General features: G+C 34.6%; 1 protein-coding gene across 3 annotated transcripts in view; it reads left to right on the top strand.

Moving 5' to 3' along the window:
* Positions 1 to 23,413, top strand: part of Ap3b1 (adaptor related protein complex 3 subunit beta 1) — a 248,121-nt gene that overhangs the window by 173,095 nt on the left and 51,613 nt on the right. For all 3 annotated transcript variants that reach the window (XM_026393221.2, XM_026393223.2, XM_026393222.2), the window contains exon 22: positions 2,967 to 3,073. In XM_026393221.2, the coding sequence (XP_026249006.2) occupies positions 2,967 to 3,073 (107 nt within the window). The remainder of the gene's footprint in view (positions 1 to 2,966; positions 3,074 to 23,413) is intronic.

Genomic DNA, 23,413 nt, shown 5'->3' with positions numbered 1-23,413 from the left:
TTATATACTAAGAGTCTTAGTTATTCTTCATTTTTGTAACAAAACTTTGATTAGAAGAATAATTATATAATTATTGTATTGAAAATGTTTAGCAAAGAAAAATAGTTTAAAAAAACAAAACAGAAAATTAGCCTCTCATCTGAAAGATTGTCTTCATATCTAAATCTCCCCTCATCTCTTCATGCATCTTAGCCAAGCCATAATTGAAATGAGAGGCTATTGCTTATTCAATTTCCTTTTTTCTTTGTTTGTTGGTGGGTGGTACTGGGAACTTAGGGACACTTCAACACTGAGTTATGTCCACAGGCCTTTTTATTTTTTATTTTGAGACAAGTTCTCATTAAGTTGCCCAGACTGTCCTGGAACTAGTGATCCTACCTTAGCCTCCCAAGTCACTGAAATGAAAAGCATGTGGCTCTTACTCATTTTTTAAATCTCTCCTGGGCACTTAATATTTTGGATGTGTGAATGGATGTATAGAAGGACCAACACATGAACAAAGATATTTACAACCCACCAGAAAAGTCACATGTTGAATAGAAAGACAACATTTTAATCCAAGTTAGAAGGGTCAGTTCTAACTCTGGTAATTCTGCCATTCACTTACTTTATGACGTTGGCAAGTCTTAATTTTCCTGTGCCTCATTTTCCAGTGTCTTTAATATACATGTCCTTTAGAAGCCTTCTCACTGCCATTGCTTTTCTTCAGTTCTTTTCACCTCATCCCTAAATTATTATAAATTCTTCCTTACTGCCAACTCCACTGCTCTGTCTTCAGTCTGTTTCTTATACTAGCATCTGAATAATTCATCCTGCAATACCATATTTCTCATACCATAAGTCTCTTTGGTAGATTTTAACAGTTTCCCTTGGTCTTTTACATAAATTCAACTCCCTTCTTTTTCCAGATTCCCATCTCAGCCTTTGTTTACAGCATTCCTTCATCCATTGGTTAACTGGATCTCCCTTCCTCTTGTGCAGATCTCACATTTACAAAAAAACTGGGCTTCATTTCCTCCTGTTCGTGAAGCCTCCACGTACACCTATCCCCAGTAGTCCTCCCCTAGTCCCACTCTCCATGGCACCTGCTAACTCTACAGTGGTTTTCAGTGTCGGTCTGACACTGAGGAGGTCTGGGATCTGTAGCAGTGCCTCAGTTGTACTGAGTGAGTTCAGGGGAGACCAAGGCTCTAGTCCCTCTTTCACCCAGTTTCCATTCTGCATACATATTTTCTATTGTGTATGTTTAAATTTTGTTGTTTCCTTTGAAAGTTTTCTCTTTTGGTAGTATCATTTATGGACTTTATTGTTACTATTTTTTTAGTTGTAGATGGACACAATATCTTTATTTTATTTATTTATTTTTTTATGTGGTGCTGAGGATAGAACCCAGTGCCTCAGACATACTAGGCAAGTGCTCTACCACTCAGCCCTAGCTCCAGCCCCAGCACTATTACTTTGTGTTAAAGCATTTGTTTATTTTTCTCTTAGATTTGAAGTTGTTTGAAGACAGGAACCATATTTTTATGTTCTTTGTCTCTCCCTTGCTGTTTTGCTGAAGAAATATTTGTTGTTAACTCCATGAATTAATATTTCTTGACCTAATTTATAGGATATTATGAGACTAAAATGAGAAAAAGATGCTTTGAAAAGCGATGTCAAATTAAGTATGTTACTCCCTTTTACAGTGTTACCTTGGAATGACAATTCGCTGGAAGCCAAAACTTTTTCCACATTTTAATTTATTTCATTCAATGAACTCTTGAGAAAGTATTAAGCACTAAAAAATAATGTGAGCCTCTGTCCACACAGACTTAGTAGAAAGTAAAATATGTAAAGATACAAATTTGCATTACATGAGAAGTACGGTTATAGAAATTTGACAAGAAAACCTGTGAGACAGAGAACGCAAAGATATTTTCGGTAAGGGAGGTCCTTCCCTCTAAGTGTTATCAGTTAGAAGTTGTGAAATGAATGAGACGGGGAAATCCTTCTAGGCAAATTTAGTAACACACAAAAGCCTCTAACACATGAAGCAAGATCTTGAGAACTTGTGTTACATAGAACTAGAAGAGCTAATGAAGTTGATGATAAGCTAGATCTGAGCTGTCTGTCCAGCATGGCGGCCAGTAGCCACATATACCTTAATTAGAATTTAAAAATGCATTTCTATAGTCATCCTATCCACATTTATCAAGCACATTACATATGTGTGGCTGGTGGCCAACATATTAGCACACATATAGAATATTTCCATTATTATAGAAAGTTATGTTGGGTAGGGCTGAGCTAGACCATCAAGGACCTTGTGCTCTTAGTTAAGGCAAGACTTTTATTGGCAATTTAAGAATCTTTGAAGAATCCTAAGCAGGGGAGTGACATGATCAGATTTTCATTTTTTAGAAGATTTTTTTAGAAGATTTTCAAGTTCATATCAGTTTTAAAATAAGTAAAACATTTCAATCAAGCACATAGCTTTGCTGACAAAGTATAATTAGCAGGGAATTAGGTAGCCTGGGCTCCTAATTAATTAGAGTGGAGAATAAAATAGAGAAATGATTTAAACATCCTTTTAAGACTTTTGACTCCACTAGAGAACTGTCTTGAAAGCTATTGTTATTCTTTACATTAGTGTGGAAAATGTTTTTTCACCTTTTTCTTTTAGTGAAATTACTGGGTTATAAATGTTAGTGATAATGTTATGTGATAAAAATTTTCAAAAACTATTACTCAAGATATTTAAATCCTTATTTTGTTATAGGATTTGCCATTATGTTTTGAAAGCTAAGACCAATAACTACCATGACTTGATAATAACTTGACTAAATCAAGATGTTAAATAGAATTGTCATACATTTATTAATCAAAGTAATTTAATTAGATTTACTAACAAAATAAAAATGTTGCTTTTAATAATTTGAATTAAATTTTCATGCACATTTGCTAATATGGGCCTTTTCTTACAGTTAACCCAATATCCACTCCAGTTGTACTTCCCACACCAGCTCTTTCTCCAAGCTTGATAGCTGATCTTGAAGGTTTAAACTTGTCAACTTCTTCATCAGTCATCAGTGTAAGTTATTTTGAAAATATGTACTAGCTCAGTTTTCATAGGATGCCATTGCATCTTTTTTTATTAAAATGCAAATAATTTAAGCATATTCTTAATCTAGATTAGTTCCTCATTTAACAAGTCCAAATCAGATTAAGACCTTTTCATGTTGTAAGTGGTTTTTAAATTGATTCTGCCTAAAACATTATTTTCTTAATTTGCTTCTGCTTGATATTCACATGTAATTATTAAGTGTACATTTTTTTTCTGGTACTACTATTTATCTGTATCATATAGGGACTTTGTGAAACATTGAGTTAGTTTACATATAGTCATATGTCACTGAACAATATGGATATGTTCTAAGAAGTGTATTTTTAAGTGTTTTCATGGTGGAACATGATAGAGTATACTTACACAACTAAGACAGCTGTGATGTCTCTAGGCAATACCGTGTTATAGTACTGACATCATACATAGTCTGTCATTGACTGAAAAGTCATCATGCAACACTTAACTGTACTTAAATCCTACCTAAAAGAATAGTTGTCCAGGGGCTGTATATTTAGTTAAATGGTAGAGTTCATTGCCCTTAGTTCAATTCCTAACACCAAGAAAAGAAAGAAAAAGAATTGTTCTCTATAGTAACTTACTTACATTCCCATAGTCATTCTGTTTCTTCCACATAGCTCATTTACCATATTGCTACTAAAAGTTCATAATTGTTTTCATTCTAAAAGCCCAACATTGTATTTCTCTTTGTGTTTATTACATCCACTGGTGTCTTTTTAAAAATTTCTTTAATGTTATTTATAAATTATGACCTGATGTGAGACAAGAGACCTGCTTATCACAAAATAATGTCAGAACCATCAACCCATCATAGTATCTGAAAGTGCAATAACTTTTTTTTGCATTAGCATGTTATATCCATTAACCACTCACTTTAAATCAAGAATGTTGCCTAGGATGTATAATCTGTTGACATGCTTGACCTGCTAATTTGTTATCAGAAATCTACAAACTAAATAGTAGTTGTTAAGGTTTGATGGACACAGGGTCCATCAATGATCAGGTGCTTCAAGTAGTTCTCAGGGCTGACAGATTATTAACTGGTGATCTCAGCTTGCCAGGGAGCACACAGCTGCGTCTACCAAATGTAGAGAAGAAGAGTACCTAAGTCTTATCTATTTTACAGAAAATTTTTCCTTTAAAGCAAATGTAGTACCCCAGGGCCATGCAGGGAAGTTCTGAAAAGAGCTACTTGCCTTTTTGTTCACCCTTGGTCTGCTCACTTAGGAAGTACAGATGAAAATTATTAAGCTAAAATGGTTTTTTTTTAAGTGTTGAATGATACTTTCTCATAGCCACTCAGAAATGAGTAAGAATAATATTTGGAATTTTAGTTCACTCCTCTTATTTCTACAAGGAAAAGGCATATTAAAAGAAATGGGGAAGCATTGAAAATAAACAGTTAAGTCTTATATTTTTTTCAAGTAATAAATATTTATTGAGCATTTGTGATATACTCTAAAGAGAAAAATGTAATCAAAAAATCTATAGTGAAACAGTTCCTTAATCTAAGAATTCAGTTCAAGAGACCCCTAAAAACTTGGTTAGGCAGGTACCAAGATGAATAACTTGTGTGCAGATATCAGATGTCCAGGGTACCAGTCCCTGCTTTGTTCCTCACTAGCTGTTTAGCGTTGGGCAAATTAGTCCGTAGCATTTCTGCAGCTCAGTTCCTATAAGGATAATCTCTACCTTGCAGGATTATTGTGAGATTAATGAGATAATAACATGTAAAGGACTGGCACATTATTGTCACTCAGTAATATTAACTAATATTGTTAGGAGTAATATGTGATGATGGACTCTAGTAAGACTCTTACACTTCATTAACTGTCAAAAAAATGCAGTTGAGATCACAAAAGCTTGTAGTCAATGTTCATTCATCATGAAGCAATTGGAAGCCTCACCCTTTTATACTAAGAAAACATTTATTGGGATGATCTCTTGAAAAGAAAAAAAGCCCTCCATCTGAAGTTGGGTGAAACAGGACTGCCAAGTAATTCAGTGGAGTAATACAGTGGCCCAGCACTCACGCCCAAGGACTAACAAATGATCAAGCAGTTAACACCCAAGAGAAAGAACAGCAACCAGAAATTCCCCAGCATCAGCCAAATAAAGAAAGGAATAGATTTTAAACAAAAAGGTAGAACTTTGAAAAGTAAGACATAGAAATAAATTGAATATCTTGGTGCACAGTGGCATGGCCCCCTACCCTCACCTCCAGCCCTCAGAACAATACTGAGATAAGATGACAAATCAACCAGATTCTAAGTTTTCTCATTATGTGTATGAATTTGGAAAGAAGTGGACCAAAGACTTGAGAGGGAAACAAGGAAAAATCCTCAAAAATTATTACTCGCATACAATGTTAAGGATCCTCAACAAATACAGGAACTTTTTTATATCTTGGAAGGAAATTCATAGATAACAGGATACATCCATAACTTTAAAGTCAACATGTAGCCTTAGTTGTTTGGAAAAGAGAAATAAAAGTAACTTATAATCAAGTAATATTTACCTTGTTCTAGAAATGCTTGGTCATGACCACAAAAGATATGTAATGAAGCAGTTTAATGATACTGACACTCATATGTAGAGCTCATGAATGTGGGAACTATAAATGGAGACCTATAAAGGTATATTGCAATGGCACCTCAAATACTATGGAATTTTCTATGACATTGACTTCCAAACATCGAGCACATTTTCTGGACCAAAGTATTTGTATTCCTGGAAAAATGAGCATATTAATACCTTGCCAAAAATTGCTTTGTACTTTTTTTGTTAAACGTCCTAGGATCAAATAATTTTAAACAAGTTTTTACGTGATAATTGTCCAGTAGACATTTCAGTGTTACCAGTTTTATTTTTTCATAGTTGATAATTAATCAACAATATGCATGAAATCTGTTTTGATTTTGCATGTTATTTATTGATTTCTTACTATGAAATAACATGAGATGGGTAACATGTAGACCATTATCTTTTTCTGTCACCACAATCACCACAATTTCATGAAGGACATTGTACAATGTGCATTAAATGGTTTGCTGTATTTACTGCAGAATATCTGCCATCCCAGGCCTTTACCACTTAACGCTATTAGCATTCTTTACTCTTCCTAGCCCATTTTTTATCCAGCTGCAGGCATTCCAAGCAATGTAATGTAGCCGCTAAGGAATAGGCTCTTTAGCCAAACTTCCTGCATTCAATCTGAGCTCTGCCCTTTACAAAATTAGGGATTGGGGCAACAGACTTTATCTTTCTGTATCTCAGTTTGTTTTCATGTGTAAAATAAATATAGTAATGCTATCTGCTTCATACGGTTGTTGTTAATATTTAAGATGAGTTAACATGTGAAATGTTAGTAACAGGCCTGATACCTGTTAAGCACAAATTATTTGGTTATTATTTTTGTTTTTATTTTGTTATAGCTTCATAAGGGAAAAAATATGACTCAAGAAAATTGTGTCATTTTCCTTCTGTTAAGGCTGCACATAGTTATGCTTAGACATTAAAATAACTATAAGTCCTACTTACAGAAAAAAGGGAATGAAGACACTGATCATTGCTGAAACCAGTTAAGGGATGATTCAAAAATAGAATTGGTATCTTTGAAATTATAGTTAAAAAATGTATAAATAATAGTTTAAAAATGAAAAAACTGATTGTGGTGATAAGAAAAGATAATGGTCTGCATGTTAGCCATATCATTTTATTTAATAGTAAGAAATCAATAAATAACATGCAAAATTGAAACAGATTTTATTTTTATATGACTTAGAACTCTTAAAAGAGCTTTTATCTGAAGTTTTGGAAAGATTTATTTTACTTTCTTCAATGAAAATACAGCTGTGATCCCATCTGATGGAGTAATATGTCTGTTCCTCTGTCTTTCTGTCTATCCATGTTTGTGGTGATGTCATATTCACAATGGTTAACAGTTATTCTAGGTGGTACAATTTGGGGGTCACTTGTTGATTTCCTTTTTGTACTTTTCTGTGTTTAAATATTTCATAATAAGAACTAATTAATTTTTTTAAAGCAATAGAGTTGTTGCAAATATCAAAACAGGAAAAATTAATCTGTGATATTACCAATCAGAATATGATGACTCTTAGGAAAATAAATGCTTGTGAGGGAACTCAGAGGAACTTCCAAGATGCTGCTCATGTGCTGCCTTTTGATCTGGGTGCTGGTATGGGGGTATATTCAGTTTATTTAAAAAAATCATTGGATTAACATGGTGGTACATGCCTGTAATCCCAGCAACTTGAGAGGCTCTGGAGAGGGAATCCCAATTTCAAGGCAAGCCTTGGCAACTTAGTGAGATCCTATCTCAAAATAAAAATTTAAAAGATGTGGGCATGTAACTTCATAGTAGAATATCCCTGAGTTCCATCCCCAGTACCAAAAAATAAAATAAAATAATAAGTGTGGTACTTTAATGAGATGAGAAAACATGTTAGAGTGTGAACAGAAAATGGGTTACAGAAATGTTATATATGTAGGTCTCAGTTTTGTAAAACTATGTGTGGTATGGTTTTTGTTTTCATTACAAGGAAATGGGAGTAGGAAAAATCCTTCATAATGTTAACAGAATTTTTTGGATAATGAGTTCATGGTGATTTATATTTTTCAGCATTTTCCAGATTTTCTTTGATTTAGATGTAATACATCTATCTATGACAGGGTAGCCAGCAACCTGACAGAGCAGGTTCCTGCTAGGAGGGGTGAGCCACCTGGGAAGATAAAAAGTGTGAAATGATCAGTAAGAAATAAAGACAAAGCCAGAGATTAGATTTAAGAAGCAGGGCACCTGATGGGTCTTCCAGCCCTGATAGGAACTAAAACTGAACAACTGAAAAAGGCCCCAATTCTTTATATAAGGGAAAGTAGATCAAAGGCAGGGATAAGGTTTCAGTGCTGCAGGATCTTGCAGTAAACACATTGTTTGGTATTTGGCAGGTTACACCCATCTCCTAGCATAGGCTGTGAGCTGAGGCAGGGCACTAGCATGATCTGAATTTTCTCAAACTGGGGAATTTCACCCAGGGGTTCCCAGAAAAGCAGATTCCTTGATTTACATTGGCACAAACAAACCCATAATTCATATAAAGCTTCCAACAAAAAGTAATACCTTTTTTTTTGCTGCTACTGGGGATTGAACCCAGGGGTGCTTTACCACTAAGCTATACCCCCAATCCTAATTTTTTAAACTTGAGGCAGGGTTTCTCTAAGTCTCACTAATTTGCCGAGTCTGGAATAGAATTTGGAATTCTGCTTCAGCCGCCTAAGTCTCCCTAGAAACTTACAGGTGAGTGCCATCACGCCTGGCAAAGCAACAAGAACAACAACAAAACAACAACCAAAAAAAAAAATTAAAGAAGACCTTAGAAGATGGAAAGATCTCCCTTGTTCTTGGATATGCAGAATTAATATTGTCAAAATGACCATACTACCAAAAGCATTATATAGATTTAATGCCATTCCAATCAAAAACCCAAAGACATTCCTCATAGAACTAGCAAAAGCAGTCATGAAATTCATCTGGAAAAATAAGAGACCCAGAGTAGCTAAAGCAATCCTTAGCAAGAAGAGTGAAGCAGGTGGCATCACTATACCACACCTTAAACTATACTACAGAGCAATAGTAACAAAAACAACATGGTATTGGCACCAAAATAGACTGGTAGACCAATGGTACAGAACAGAGGACACAGAGACCAACCCATATAATTGCAGCTATCTTATATTACACACAAGTGCCAACCACATAGATTAGAGAAAAGAAAGCCTCTTCAACAAATGGTGCTGTGAAAACTGGAAATCCATATGCAACAAAATAAAATTAAACCCCTATCTCTCACCATACACAAAACTTAACTCAGAGTGGATCAAGGACCTAGGAATTAAACCAGGAATTAATTAATCTATTAGAAGAAAAAGTAGGCCCAAATCTTCATTATGTTGGATTAGGCCCCAAGTTTCTTAATAAGACTCCTATAGCGCAAGAATTAAAACCAAGAATCAATAAACTAAAAAACTTTTTCTCAGCCAAAGAAACAATCAGTGAGATGCGTAGAGAGCCTACAGAATGGGAGCAAATCTTTACCACATGCATCAGACAGAGCACTAATCTCTAGGATATATAATGCACTCAAAAACCTTAACACCAAAAATACAAATAACCCAATCGATAAATGGGCCTAGGAACTGAACAGACACTTCTCAGAAGAAGATATACAATCAATCAACAAACTTATGAAAAAATGTTCAACATCTCTAGCAATTAGAGAAATGCAAATCAAAACTACTCTTAAGATTGCATCTCACTCCAGTCAGAATGGCAGCTGTCAAGAATACAAACAACAGTAAATGTTGGTGAGGATGTGGGGAAAAGGCACACTCCTACATTTCTGGTAGGACTGCAAATTGATGCAGCCAGTATGGAAAGCAGTATGGAGATTCCTTGGAAAACTGGGAATGCAACCACCATTTGACCTAGCTATCCCACTCCTCGGTCTAGACCCAAAGGACTTAGAAACAGCATACTACAGGGACACAGCCACATCAATTTTTATAGCAGCACAATTCACAAAGCTAAACTGTGGAACCAACCTACGTGCCCTTCAGTAGATGAATGGGTAAATAAAATGTGATATATATATCTATATAGATATATATATATGTGTGTGTGTATACATATATATATGTGTGTGTATATATATATGCACAAACACACAATAGAATATTGCTCAGCATTAAAAAAAAAAGAAAATCATGGCATTTGCAGGTAAATGGATGGAGTTGGATAATATCAGGCTAAGTGAAGTAAGCCAATCCCAAAAACCCAAAGACCGAATGTTCTCTCTGATAAGTGGTTGCTGATCTATAATGTGGGGAGGGAGCATAGAAAGAATGGAGGAACTTTGGATTGGGCAAAGGGGTAGGGGGGAGAGGAGGGCGCATGAGATGGACATCATTACCTTAGGTACATGTATGATTGCACAAATGGTACGAATCTGCATTGTGTACAACCAGAGAAGTGAAAAGTTGTTTTCCATTTGTGTTCAATGAAACAAAATGCATTCTGCTGTCAAGTATAACTAATTTTAAAAAATGAAATATATGTATATATTTATATAGCTTTGACGTCATATGTGTGTGTGTATTTTTTTGACATCATCTGTTCTACTTTTTCTCCTTCCTCTAGCCCCCAAGTTGAGTAATAGAACTATGCAAGGAAATTTTGGAAAAGTGACTCCAAAGAGAGCCAGGTGCAGTGACCTGCCCCTGTATCCAGCTACTTGGGAGGCTAAGGCAGTAGGTTAGCTCAAATCCAAGAGTTCAAAGCCAGCTGGCAACCTAGTGAGGCCCTATCTGAGTAAAACAAAACAAAACAAACAAACAAAAAAACAAGAACAACAACTACCCCCCCCCAAAAAAAAAGGAGGAGGAAAAAAGAAAAGAAAAAGTGGTTCAGTGAAACAAAAAGTTAAGGTCCCTGAGAAATACAGAGATCTGCACAATCAGAAGCCTTTGTAGAGAAAATTATAATTGGTGAGTCTGCTCAGCAAAGTTGACCATTCTCATAGTGTGCATATCTAAGTCAGGCAAAAGTCACTGTGTGCCAATCCTGAAAGTTTGTTGTAGGTTTGTAACATTTTTCCATCTCAGATATTCCATACTAAAAGTAGATATCAGTTTGATTTAAAATGTTTTGGATTGGCTGCATATTTTCTTGTTCTCAGAACTTAAAAGAGAAAAGAAAACTAAATTTATTGAGAGCATTCCGTGTTGTACTAAGTTAAGGGAAAAAAATTACACAAGTTATATTCTTAAGAAAATATTAAAGGAGCAGTAAATACTAAGTGTCTTTCCTTAGTAACATTTTTCTTAATTCTGCTTAATACCACCAGGACTCGTGTTACAGAAATCCATAATACTTCCCACAAAGTAATGAAGCAATGCTAAGAAAAATGGGCTCTGCAGGAATTTGTGGAGCTTGTGTTCAAGCATTTCTTCCCTGTGTCATTTCTATTTTGAGGAAAATGTTAGCACCTCATGAACTGAACCAAGTATCAGTGGGTCAAGCCATCTCTCTTGTTCTTTGTCTTCTCTTCCTTAAGATCAGGGAATTGATTCTTGGATAATGCTCCCAAGTCTAGCAACTGTAGCTCAAGGGTCACCTGAACGAGCACTTGTAGTTTTTCCTAAATCCTGATCTTATAGTAATCCATTTGTATCTTGAAATGATCAAGCTCTCCTATACCCCAGCTGAAAACTTATTCTGCTGTTATTTCACTAGAGAGGCAGTGCATTTACTAAAACTACTGCTTAGTTGTTTTAGACCCATAGTAGTTCATTCCATCTGATGACCAACCAAGCAATCAAAAGTTTTTCCACCTATTGTGTTTTCTTTTTTTTTTAAAAAAGAGAGAGTGAGAGAGGAGAGCGAGAGAGAGAGAGAGAGAGAGAGAGAGAGAATTTTTAATATTTATTTTTTAGTTCTTGGCCGACACAACATCTCTGTTGGTATGTGGTGCTGAGGATCGAACCCAGGCCGCACGCATGTCAGACGAGCGCGCTACCGCTTGAGCCACATCCCCAGCCCTGTGTTTTCTTAATATTACTGAATAAAGTAACTTAAATCAAATATAAAATATGAAAGTTTATTTCAATTCTTGAATAGTGTGTATATGATATTTTAAAATATATATTATAGGAAGCTTGTTTTTAATATTTTAAAAGGTTAAAGTAAGCTGCTTTAAAATTTAAAAAGTCTTAACTATGTTGGCAAAAAATGTAGGCATAGCTAGTGGGAATGCATATTGGTAAAACCATGATTTAAAGAGTAATTTAGAAATGTTCAGTGAATTGGAAATTTTCATCCCTTTAACCCAGCAATCTGTATTGATACATGTGAAGACAGGAATGTTCACTGGCACATATTAAGAGCACAAAATGGTAAACAAATTGTTTTTCCTAGTTTAGATACACAAATTGTAGCAAACATATACAGTGAAATACTGTGTCAGTTGTTAAAATGTACTAACTACAAATACATCCTCCACATAGGTAAACCTCCAAAATAATATTTAAAAAGTTAACTTATAGGATAGTGTAATATGAAGCCATTCATAGAAAATATAAAAATATGTAAAATAGTTATATAGTTAATGGATGTATTTTAAAAGGTCATTGGTAGTGATCAGATCTTTATTAGTTTATTAGGAGATTAATTGAAATGTCTTAAAACATACTTGCAACTGATGAACATCAAGTGTAAATGCTGGTTACTTATCACACCAAGAGGAAAGAGGAATGAAATCTGGGAGATATGCTTGAGAGTGTCATTTGTTAAATTTATTCATGGTGTTATCACTGTTTTTCTTTTGTTTTTTTAATCTATTCTTTATCTCTTTGTCTGAATTATTTTACATTTCAGTTATCATAAATTGGAATAATAATAAATATAAACTTCACTAAATATGAAATATTACAGATGTCCTCGATGACATTGAATTCTATTCTGTCCTGTACACATTAATTCATTTGGTTTGCGTTTCACACTAAATCTAAAAACATATCATTTTTTACATTAAGGTTTTGTTTTTATAGTTTCTTTCATTTCCTAACTATGCGGTAGACCCCTTAAAATAATTCAGTTATTAAAATGCACCTGTGTGTTGCCTGAACTCTTACTTACTCTTGATTAGCCTGACAAGTCTTTTTATGTAGCTACCAATAGGTAGTGTAGAAAATGTATGTCTTGGAAAGATGAAAGTGGCTACAGATGAAAATGGTTAAAAGGTTAGAAACCAAGTTATGAAGACTTTGAAGGGAATTGTGAAGATTCTTTTTTAGAGGTCACTGGTAGTAGTCAAATCTATTGGTAATTTATTAGGAAGATTAATTGGACAGGAAGAGAATAACAGAAGGGGTTTGATTGTTTAGATAGATAACTGGGGTTTTCATATGAATGATTATCTGGAAAATAGTATTTAAGTAACAAAGGTAGAAAATACAGAAGAGGACAATAACACTGGAATTTAGTTTGGGACATGTTGACTCTGAGGTACTTGTGGAATATCAAGCTGGGGATTTACAGTAAGACCTTAATTTCTGTATTTCGGAGAAAAGCCAGATCAGCTACTTTTAAATACGTATGCTAATGCATTATGTATGCACACACACTGCTCAGAGCTATCAGGATATAGATAATCATTTAAGGTAGGGAAACAGGGTGGGCACAGTAGCACATGCCTGCAACCCCAGCAACTCAGGAGGCTAAGGCAGGAGGATCACAAATTCAAGGCTACCCTCAACAATTTAGCAAGGCCCTAAGCAAATTAGTGAGAACCTGTCACAATATAAAAATAAAAGGGGCTGAGGATATGGCTCAGTGGTTAAGCACTGCTGGGTTCAATTCCCAGTGTCAAAAAAAATAAAAGGTAGGGAAACAGAAGTGCCTAGAAAGGGACACTTTGTGGGGTGAGAAGACAAATGAAGATGGAATTCTGTGAAATAGGAGAATGAACAAAGGAAACAAAGGAAAAGGAGTGAAATATAGAATGAAAGGGTAGAACAGATAAGAGTACGAGAAAACTCCATTCATTGAGGGAAACAGACAAATCATTAGTGCTGTAAGTGCTATACTACTAGAGCACAAACTCACTAACTTGGCAATGAAGGTCTTTTAGAAAAGAATTTACATATAGGACCAGGGAGCTGAGTCTTGAATAAGAAAGAGTTTGTCTGAATGGCTAGAGTAAAAGGAATGACATTCTGGGCAGAGGAAATAGTGGGTGCAGAGACCTAGGATGCGAAAGAACTTGGAATATTATAGAAACACTAGTTTGGTGTGGCTAAAGTATAGCATGTGTAGATTGGAATAACCATTTCTGATGCCAGAGAAGTATGTTGGCGATAAGCTCTTAGAAAAAGTTTAGTAATGATTTCTTGTTGCTTTCTAATTTTTTCATGTCCTGGCACCTATAGAAAAGTAGCAATGTGCATAATGTGTTCCGAGTAAACAGAGAATGGTAAAAGATGCTGGAGGAACTCCAACTATCAAGACCCACCTGGCTTCCTGGTGGTTTGCAGGGGACAGCATACCTCTAACTCATTTAGTGAGGAAGCCATGACTGTGCGGCTGAAAAAATGACATATCTGATCTGCATGGATCACCATCCCTATGTGAAGTTTAATTTAGGAGGATACAGGAAGGCTCATTAAGATAATTGACCATGATAGAATACAAAGGTATAGTATATTGGGAACAGCAATTCTAAGAACAGTCCATGAATGGAGAAACAGAGCTGGGATAGCTGGGGGTGGAGGCTAATTTGTTAAAATATGCTACTGAGTTAGCCAAACTTAAGCTAAAGGGCACAGTCCTCCACACCACTACATCTACCCAAGGTTTCTGATGCCAACTGCAGGTTGAAGTGTTTCCCCAAAAACTACCCTCTGATTTAATCATGTGTTAGAACAACTCGCCAAACTCAGGGAGGGGCTATACTTTGCATAAAACTTTATTACAATCAAAGGTTAAAAACTAGAATTAGCAAAAAATGCAACAGATAGGGCAGATTCTGGGAGAGTTCCAAATGGAGCACTTCTGGATTGCCCTATTGGCACTGAAATGTGGCAGTATGCTGAGAGTATGGCCAATCAAGGAAGCTTCCCCAGCTTCAGGGTCCAGAGTTTTTATTGAGACTTTATTACGTAGGTCTGATTGAATTATTGCCACATGGTTGGACTGAATCTCCAGCCCTCCCCTCTCCCAAGAGATCAGGTGGATTAATAAGTGACCCAAAACCCCAACTCTCTAATCTCACAGTTAATCTTTCTGGCGTGGTCAGCCCCCAGTCCTGATTTGTCTCTTATCTAGGGGCTCACTATGAGGTACCTCAGTGGCGTAAATTATTGTGTGGAGATACTGTGGGCCTTCCATGAATAATAAAAATCACTTCTATTATTGCGGTAATTCTAAGGCAGACTCTCAAGAGCTGAGACAAAGCCCCAATTTCTTCAGAATATGAAGCCAGAGATATAGTGGTAAATAAGATGTGAAGGTTCCTGCCTTCATTGAGTTGATGGTTGAGTGTTTTTTAAAGAAAAACTGCCTTAAAGGCATGTAATTATAAAGTACTGAGTGCATTTGCTTTTGTAAAATCTTGCTCATTTGAAAATTTTTTTAGATACAACTTATCATTTTTTTTCCCTGATTATGAACCTAAACCTTATTAGCTGAACTCAACAATCGACGCTTTTTTTCTTCTGTACCACCATAGCTTAAAATCTAACAAGACATTCAATAGTGAACACAGTTTAAAATGTGGATATCTGAAATACTTTTCCTCTCAATGAAGATATAGAAAGATAATTTTTAGTCAGCTCTTCACCATCTGCTTTCCTTGAATTGGCTTTGTGGTTTGTCACTTCATCCTCACATGATGCCAGGGTGAAAACAGTGACAACAAAATCAAACCAGCATCTGTACATGTTGATACCAGTAGTCAGCATGGAGTTTCCTGTGACCAGAAAAAGAGGATATTAAGTTTGACAGGGTGACCAAGAAGCCATGTAACTGATGTTCCTGCCCCCCACCCCCCCAAATCTCTCCAAGGATCTTACAGGCTGAAGGACAGGAGGAAACCTGTATGTAATGCACTTGAATCTGGGGAGACAGATTGAGGCAAAGAAAATGCATTTTTTTATACACAAAACAAATACAGCTTCCAACATTAGGTTTTTACATTAATTCTCTTGGATTCAGTACATCTGAAGTCTGCTGAAGCAGTGTTTGGATAATAATGTGTGTTATAATATTGGTTGATATGATTAAAGTTGCTTTATACTTAGGATTTCATTTTCTCTTGAATGGACTTTTATCTTAAGTAGATTCTCATCCTCCACCCTTCCAGTTGCTACTAGTTAGTGTTGTACTGTGTTTTTTTCAAGTTACTCTGCAAGGACAGATTGTTTTGAAGGATATCTTAGTTAAATAAGAGCATTTACTAAGTCATAGTGTTTCATGAATAGTGGTCTCATTCATAAAGATGATATTATGTCTATGATAAAGATTGTTTTCTTACATAGTAGAACTATCTCATAAAATATTTTTTATACTTTACTTTGAAAAGTTAAAGTGTATCCCAGCCCCAGGCTAAGAAGCAAGTCCAGATAAGATCAAATTCTTTGGGGTTTATAGGAGGAAGGAATTATAAGCCAAAATTTAAAATAATTTTGTCATTTTAAATTTGGGGAAAATCCTTTATTTGTTCTGATGAAAATGTCAGTAGTCACAGAACTGTGGTAAAAATAATGAAAAATCACTGGCCTGGGTCTGCTTAAATTGAAAACATTTTTTAATTAAAATTTGACAGTATTTTGTGCTTCCATTGCCTAGCCACGTCCCATCTTGTTCTTCCATTCAATTCTCTTCTGAGCATGAATTACTTTAATTTTTAAATTAAACGATAAGGTATGCCATCCTGCCTCTTGATCTTTTTGATTCTGCACTTCTTTGAAGGTTTCATAGTTATAAGATCATTTTCAACTGTAACTTTTCCAAGTGATTAAAAAGAGCCATTTTTTAAAAAAAAAAAAGACTGTTATTAATTTTTACTGGCAGATTTTTTTTATTGCAAAGTATTTTTGAATTTGTTTAAATATATGCCAGCTTATACTTAACTAGTGGATAATACTGGTAATGCTTTGTCAGTATTTCAGTACAATTCTCCATGATGAGAAATCTATATCAGATGCTAATTATAGTAGTAATTAATTGTGACAAAAATTCAGGCCACCAACAAATAACAAAGGAAATATATATACAAATCTAAAAGAAATTAAAGATTTAAAGACTTGATAGTAAAGAAAAGCTTAGGTCTTTTATTTTTCTCTTCCTTCTCTATTGTGGTTCCTTTTGCTTAAGTGTGGGTTCTTTATTTTCAAAGTTGAGACAATTTACTGAAAAAGATCTACCCATTTATTTCTAAGATTATGATTTTGGACTTTTGTTTATTATAATTAAATGTAATACAATAGGAAATGAGTTTTTTAAATAAATATAGTTTGTTTTAAAAATATTTATCCTTTTTAGTAATCTTATTTTCCATATCTAAAGCTGACTAAACTTTTTGGGATTGTTAGCTGCTATGTTTCAAGTTTTTTTACTTCTGTTGAATTGTGATATTTGTGATGAATTATACATTTTTTTAAGCTTTAAGATATCTTAGGTTATTATGCACTGGCCAATCACATATTATAGTATTGAATCTCTTAACATGGGAACCCTGAACTAAACATGGAAAATATTATTATAATACTTTAAAAAGTTTGTTTCTCTTCCAAGGAGGAGAAAATGGATTCATTCCATACAAACATAAGACATTAATTTATGATGAGAGACTGTAAAGATTTAGAGTATGAAGTAAAAATGGATAAGTATAGTATATGACAGTATAATCAAAAGAAAGTAAAAACTACTTACCTTAGAACATACCAGACACACTGTTATTTAAACCATTTAGGAATGTAATTACACACAACTTTGATAAGCTTATCAATCGGGGTTATGTCTCTTAAATTTGCAGCTTTCAATATTACTGAATTTATAATGTATCCCCTATATGTTAAATTAATATCTGTTCTTCACTTTGATTCAAAAAATATATCCTTCCCAAAAGAAATGAAATTCCAGCAACTTCACTTTACACTGCATGTTTTAGATGAAAGGAGAAACTTGCCGAATGCCACGTAAGCATCTCTTTGAATCTTTTTTCAAGCAAACCAGTTCTGGGAAGATGTATAAAACAGTCAAGGAAATGCAAACACTGTATCTTAGATGAAAGTAGGGAAATCTTTTTGTATGTAATTTTGTCTTTAAGTATGGATAATAATATTTTAAGTTTTCTTACAAAGTCTTTTATCTGTTAGGGATTAAAAACCAAAGTATTTATTGATGAAATTATATCATAGCTAGAATTTGCTGTTAGATAATTCATAAGTGGAATAAACGATTGGATAAAACAGATTGGCCAAATTTTGATACTTCCACTGTTGCATGTGTGTGTGTGTGTGTGTGTGTGTGTGTGTGTGTGTGTGTGTGTGGTGTGTCTGTATTAGAAGCGGGAGGGGAGATTGATTGATTGGGTGCTGTGTGTTGCACCCAGGGCCTCATGCTGGTTAAGTCCACACTCTACCACTAAGCTACACCCCACCCCCTAAAGCTTGATCACTTTGAAACTTAGTGATTAGTTCCTCTTTCTTTTTTACATTAATCTTTCTGCTTTATGTACATTTGAAATTTTTCATAATAAGTTTATTAAATGAATAATTTCAGAAATTCATTTATCACATATTTTCATTGAAGATTGAACGCTTCATAGAGTATGATCTGGCATAAAGTCTTATATATTTAAACTAGTGCCTCAGTTCTTGAATTAAGTTCAGAGTATCATCTTTAAAATTTGGGAACTGGAATTGACTGCTTCCAAGGTCCCTTCCAACTCTTAAATGTCTAGAGGACTATGAGAAATTAAGTGGAGAGACTTCAGATGACATCAGTAAACATCACATAGAAGAAGGATTGCCTTATCTTTTTATTAGAAATATAGATCTTAGAGTCTGAGTCTCTAGAAGATAGGATAGGGCCTTTTATTGGCCTTTTTATTCCAAGTGCTTAAGACATAATAGTTGCTCATCAAATGTGTTTTGAATGAGTGAAATTAATCTTTCTAGTTTTCCAGCTTCATTTTTATAGAAACCTATCCCCACTATTGTCAGTTTAAAGGGCTCTGTTTTTAGAATGTTTATTCACATCATTGAGAGAATTACTCCCATCAAGCACATATCTGGAAAAGGTTGTGTTCCTTTACATATTGCTTTTATTGCTTAACATGTAATATTTAACACCATAAATGGAGAATAAGTTAGTGCTTTAAATTATTTGACTAAAAGTATCTTAATAATTCATTCTTTATATTTCCTCAGTGCACTTTTAATTTGGCTAAACAACAACAACAACATGATAAACTGTGGAAAAAATCACTATTTTGACTTTATTTCCCTGTCAACAGAACAAATCTCCTAAAAATTTAAAGCACATCTTTCTAAGGTAACATTTACCTCCTCACATCTTTAGCAGCGATCAGACATGACATGGGACATATTCATTGACCCTAAAAATTTTCATCAGAATCATGCACTGAAAGGGGGCAGCCCCAGCCAGACAAGAGGCTCATTTCAATTTTAACGGCTGTAATTAAAGGTTAATTCACTGAGTCAGGATTAACGAGGAAAGTACAAATGATAGGCAAGCAGCTGCCTTTATAATACAAGATTAGAACAATGCAATTACAATAAGAATTAGAAAAAATCAACTTCCAGAAAGGGCCCTTTAATGAACGAATTAAATTGTGATTTCTAAACATGATTATATGAAATAGTCCTTCTTAAGGAATCATATAAATTGATATTGTATACCTAAGCATATTATGTCAACTGGAAACAATGATTAATACTAAAGAGGTTTTGTATCAGTAAGTTGCTAAAAATTTTATTTCTATATCCATAGATTATGTTTTTAAATAATAAGAAATCTTTCTTATTTGATCCTCCTGACTTTGATGTCTAGTGGTCTTTATCTGAATCATAATTCACCTTTTCCTCTCTTCCTGCCCCACACTATGACTTAACTTATGTTTATAACTTAAATCTATTTTCTTACAGAGCACATTTCTAAAATTCCCTTTGTATCTATTGTTAATTTACAAGTTACCACATGTGTCATTTTCAGGTACATTATGTATTCTATAATTTTTCTTAAAATTAACTCAGTGCTATATTTCATTTTATGTAGATCATATCACTTTATTTTTTATGTGATGTACCCTTTAATCTCAGGACATTGATCGAAACTTTTTTCATGTTGTGCATTTGTAGAAAACTACTACACTACTTATTATGTTAAAAGTCTTTTGCAAAAGTCCCTTGCATAGTGGTTGGCCCATAGTAGGACCACAGAAAATGTCATCACTGTAATCTGTTTTTATTTTTATGATTGAAGCCATTTACTTCTTTTTAATCAGTTGGGTCCTAAATTCTATTAAATATTATCATTAAATTCTATTAAATATTATCATCATTTCTTTATGGAATTAAAAAAAGTTGTAGGTACGTAGGCTTAAATATGTAAAGAAAATAACTGCCCAACATAAATGCAGGCTATGGAAAATTGTTCCTCAAAAATTGAGATTCCATAAAAGGAGTTTATATTTTGTCAATTGCATTTGGTTTGATTTAGTGTAAGAAATTTGTATGCTGGAGTAAATCTGAGTATTGATGCCTAGAAGCTAATAATCCAGTAACATCCTTCCTGAAAAAATATATAGTGCTATTTGAAGATTATATAGTCTGTGATATGCAAAACTATAAGCATTACTGCTGCAGAAATGACTTGTAGTTATAATGTAGATTACTTGATAAGATGATCTTTTTTACTTTATTGTTAAGCTGGCAAGTGCTGCAGAATTTGCTTTATGTATACATTGTGGGAAACCTGAAGAAAATTGATAGTGTTTCCCTGGTATTTAGATTAACCCAAGCATTGTATTTGGAGTGGGACAGCATGCTGTTTTGAACAATATTTTGACATTAAGAACTCCACAAAATAGTATTTAAGCCCCCTTTGGTGTGGGCAGTTGATAACTTTTCATTCATAATTAGCTCATAGAGAACCGAGAGACATTTCAGGGAAATTGAACTGTCAGTGGGTAGAAACAAGCATTTGACCTCATCACATTGAGTGGGGCCCATCATAATTTGTTCATTTGGTGCCCATCAGCCCAGCCTCATCTCTCATACGGCACCTCGCTGACCTTCCCTCTCCAATTCCGCTCAGTTCAGCTTTAATTATGACTCTGCAGACCTGAAGAAATATTGCAGCTTGCTCTCAAAAACCCTGAACTGCCACTCACCAAAAGATTGGTTTTTAACAGGTAATAAATGCCCAGAGGAAATGGTGCTATGTCCACACAGAGAACTGTGGCTTCTTTTGAGATTTTGCTGGCTCTCAAGTGTGTCACTGTTGCCTAGTGAAATTTTATTTCTAACACAGTAAGCTTGTGACTGAATTCACTGCTATAAGAAAATGGCATAAGTTCTTTAATTTAGGTAAACTGTCCATAGAAGAAATTCTTAAGTTTCTCAGTTAACCAGTGAATCCACTAAGCACATTACCTATTGAAAGGTGAGAAACAACTTTGAGTCCTTTAAAGTATTAATGTTTTACAATATTACATTTTTTCTCTTTTATTTTTATTAAGCATTGCTTTTGGATATATTGACCACTCCAAAGAAAGAAAATGAGAACCCATAAATTCCTCTTCTAGCAATATAGTTCATTATAATTCATCAAATCTCTTGGCAAAAGCAGCTCTGCTGAGTTAACAGTGTTGTCTCTGATGACAAAAAGAAACAAAAGGATAAAGTTTAAAATAAAGCATTCAGAGTTACTTCCACATCACATCTACCTACGCTGTCTACACCATGACTACATTTTTGCAAAGCAAGTTATAGCAATCAGAGACTATGTAGGAAGACAATAAAAAGCTTCAAAGATTTTAAAATTCAACTTTTGCTTTCAAATTATATCCCTAAAGATTTCATTGCAAATAAAAATATTGAAAACTATAGTCCCATACTGTGTATCCTTGTACTGAATGTTAAACTGTCAGCAGGATTTTCAGGTCATTTGACAAAAAGGATACAGGTGCAGTAGCTAGCAGTGAAGGTGACTGCTAGTTTCATCAATCACTTTGCCTTTCTTTAAGTTGATACATAATGGACCCCTTCAATCAGCTTCCTTGTTCTTTGTCACTTGTTTGGAAAGAAGAAAAAAAAGAAGGGTGGAAAGGCTAGACTCGAAAGTCAAGGTTAGGAAATGAATTGTTAGTTATTTACTCAGGGTACGGAGGATGTCAGTGTGAAAGGGGGGCTCTTCATAAAATGTCCCGTTTGTCAATGGGTGATAATATGCAGTTTGAAGCTCATGCGGCCCTTGTGCGCTGGCACTTCTGCTTGGCGTAGTGATCCTAAATGTGAATTTGAAATTAAGACATTGCTTTGTGGCAGAGACATGTTTTGTGCCAGAAAAATGTGCAAATACAGTTTCATTTTACTTCTGGGAATTACATCAAGTGCTTAATCCTAAGAGTATCATTATAGGTAGATTGTGAATGCATATCAGCCATTGACAACTTAATCTTATACCTTCTCTCATACTTAATATGAATCAGAATTTTTCTCAAATGCTTTGGTTGAAAAAGAATTTGAAACTTTCATACAAATATGTACATAGGTGTGCCGCTCACCAGATCTGATGCCTTGCTGGTTTTAAACATTTGGGGAGTAGGTAAGACAGTTTTAAGGAAACAATCAGGAATTAGTCTGGCTTATTTTAACAGGTTCTACCTTAGAAAACAAAACCTTTAAAAAAGAATGATACATACCTAGAGAAGATTCTTGATTCATTAATCCTTAGACAATTGGGGAATACAGGGAATCATAGCATAAATCTTCTCTCTCTATTTGATCAGATTATATGTATTCTGAGACTCACCAATATGCTTTCTGGAAGTGTTTTTATAGATATGTGGCTCAATACTTCTATCTTATTTCAAAGCTATCAACCAAAAGGTGCTATTATACGTCAAGAGGCAGTGTAATGGTCTGAGCAGGTGTTAGATTAAACATAAAAATTATATATCATAGCTGTGTGAAATTTCTCTCTTTTCTCGGTTCTCCAAGAGTAGTTTAGGTAGAATAATGAATATAGGTTAACGCCCTTTATAGTCTTTGCAGACTTGGTATCAGTGGATAGAGCTAATTCTCCTTTGCTTTTTAGTAAAACTGTAGGGATTATGGTTTTCTCGATGAAAGTTTTCTTTCTCACACCTGAATGTTTCTTTTAGTAGATGTAGATGGAACATCTGACACATTCTGAACATTGTGGTATGAGTTGTGAAAAATTAACAAACAAAAAAAAGACAAGCTTACCTCATGGCTGCTAGGAGGTGAGCAGCTTTCCTGCCTCACCCTTCCTCCATGAGTGTTCTGCTTCACTTCAGGCCCAGAGAAATGGGGTTAGCCAACCATGGACTGAACTTCTGAAATCGTGAAGCCAAAAAAACCTTTTCCTCTGTTAACTTGTTCTTGTCAGGTATTTTGATCACATCAAAGGAAAGCTGACACACACCTGTTTTGCATGCATGT

The sequence above is a fragment of the Urocitellus parryii genome, chromosome 1 (genome assembly GCF_045843805.1).
Source record: "Urocitellus parryii isolate mUroPar1 chromosome 1, mUroPar1.hap1, whole genome shotgun sequence".
Classification (NCBI taxonomy): domain Eukaryota; kingdom Metazoa; phylum Chordata; class Mammalia; order Rodentia; family Sciuridae; genus Urocitellus; species Urocitellus parryii.
The sequence above is the reverse complement of the archived record's forward strand: the minus strand, read 5'-3'. Positions and strand labels throughout refer to the sequence as shown.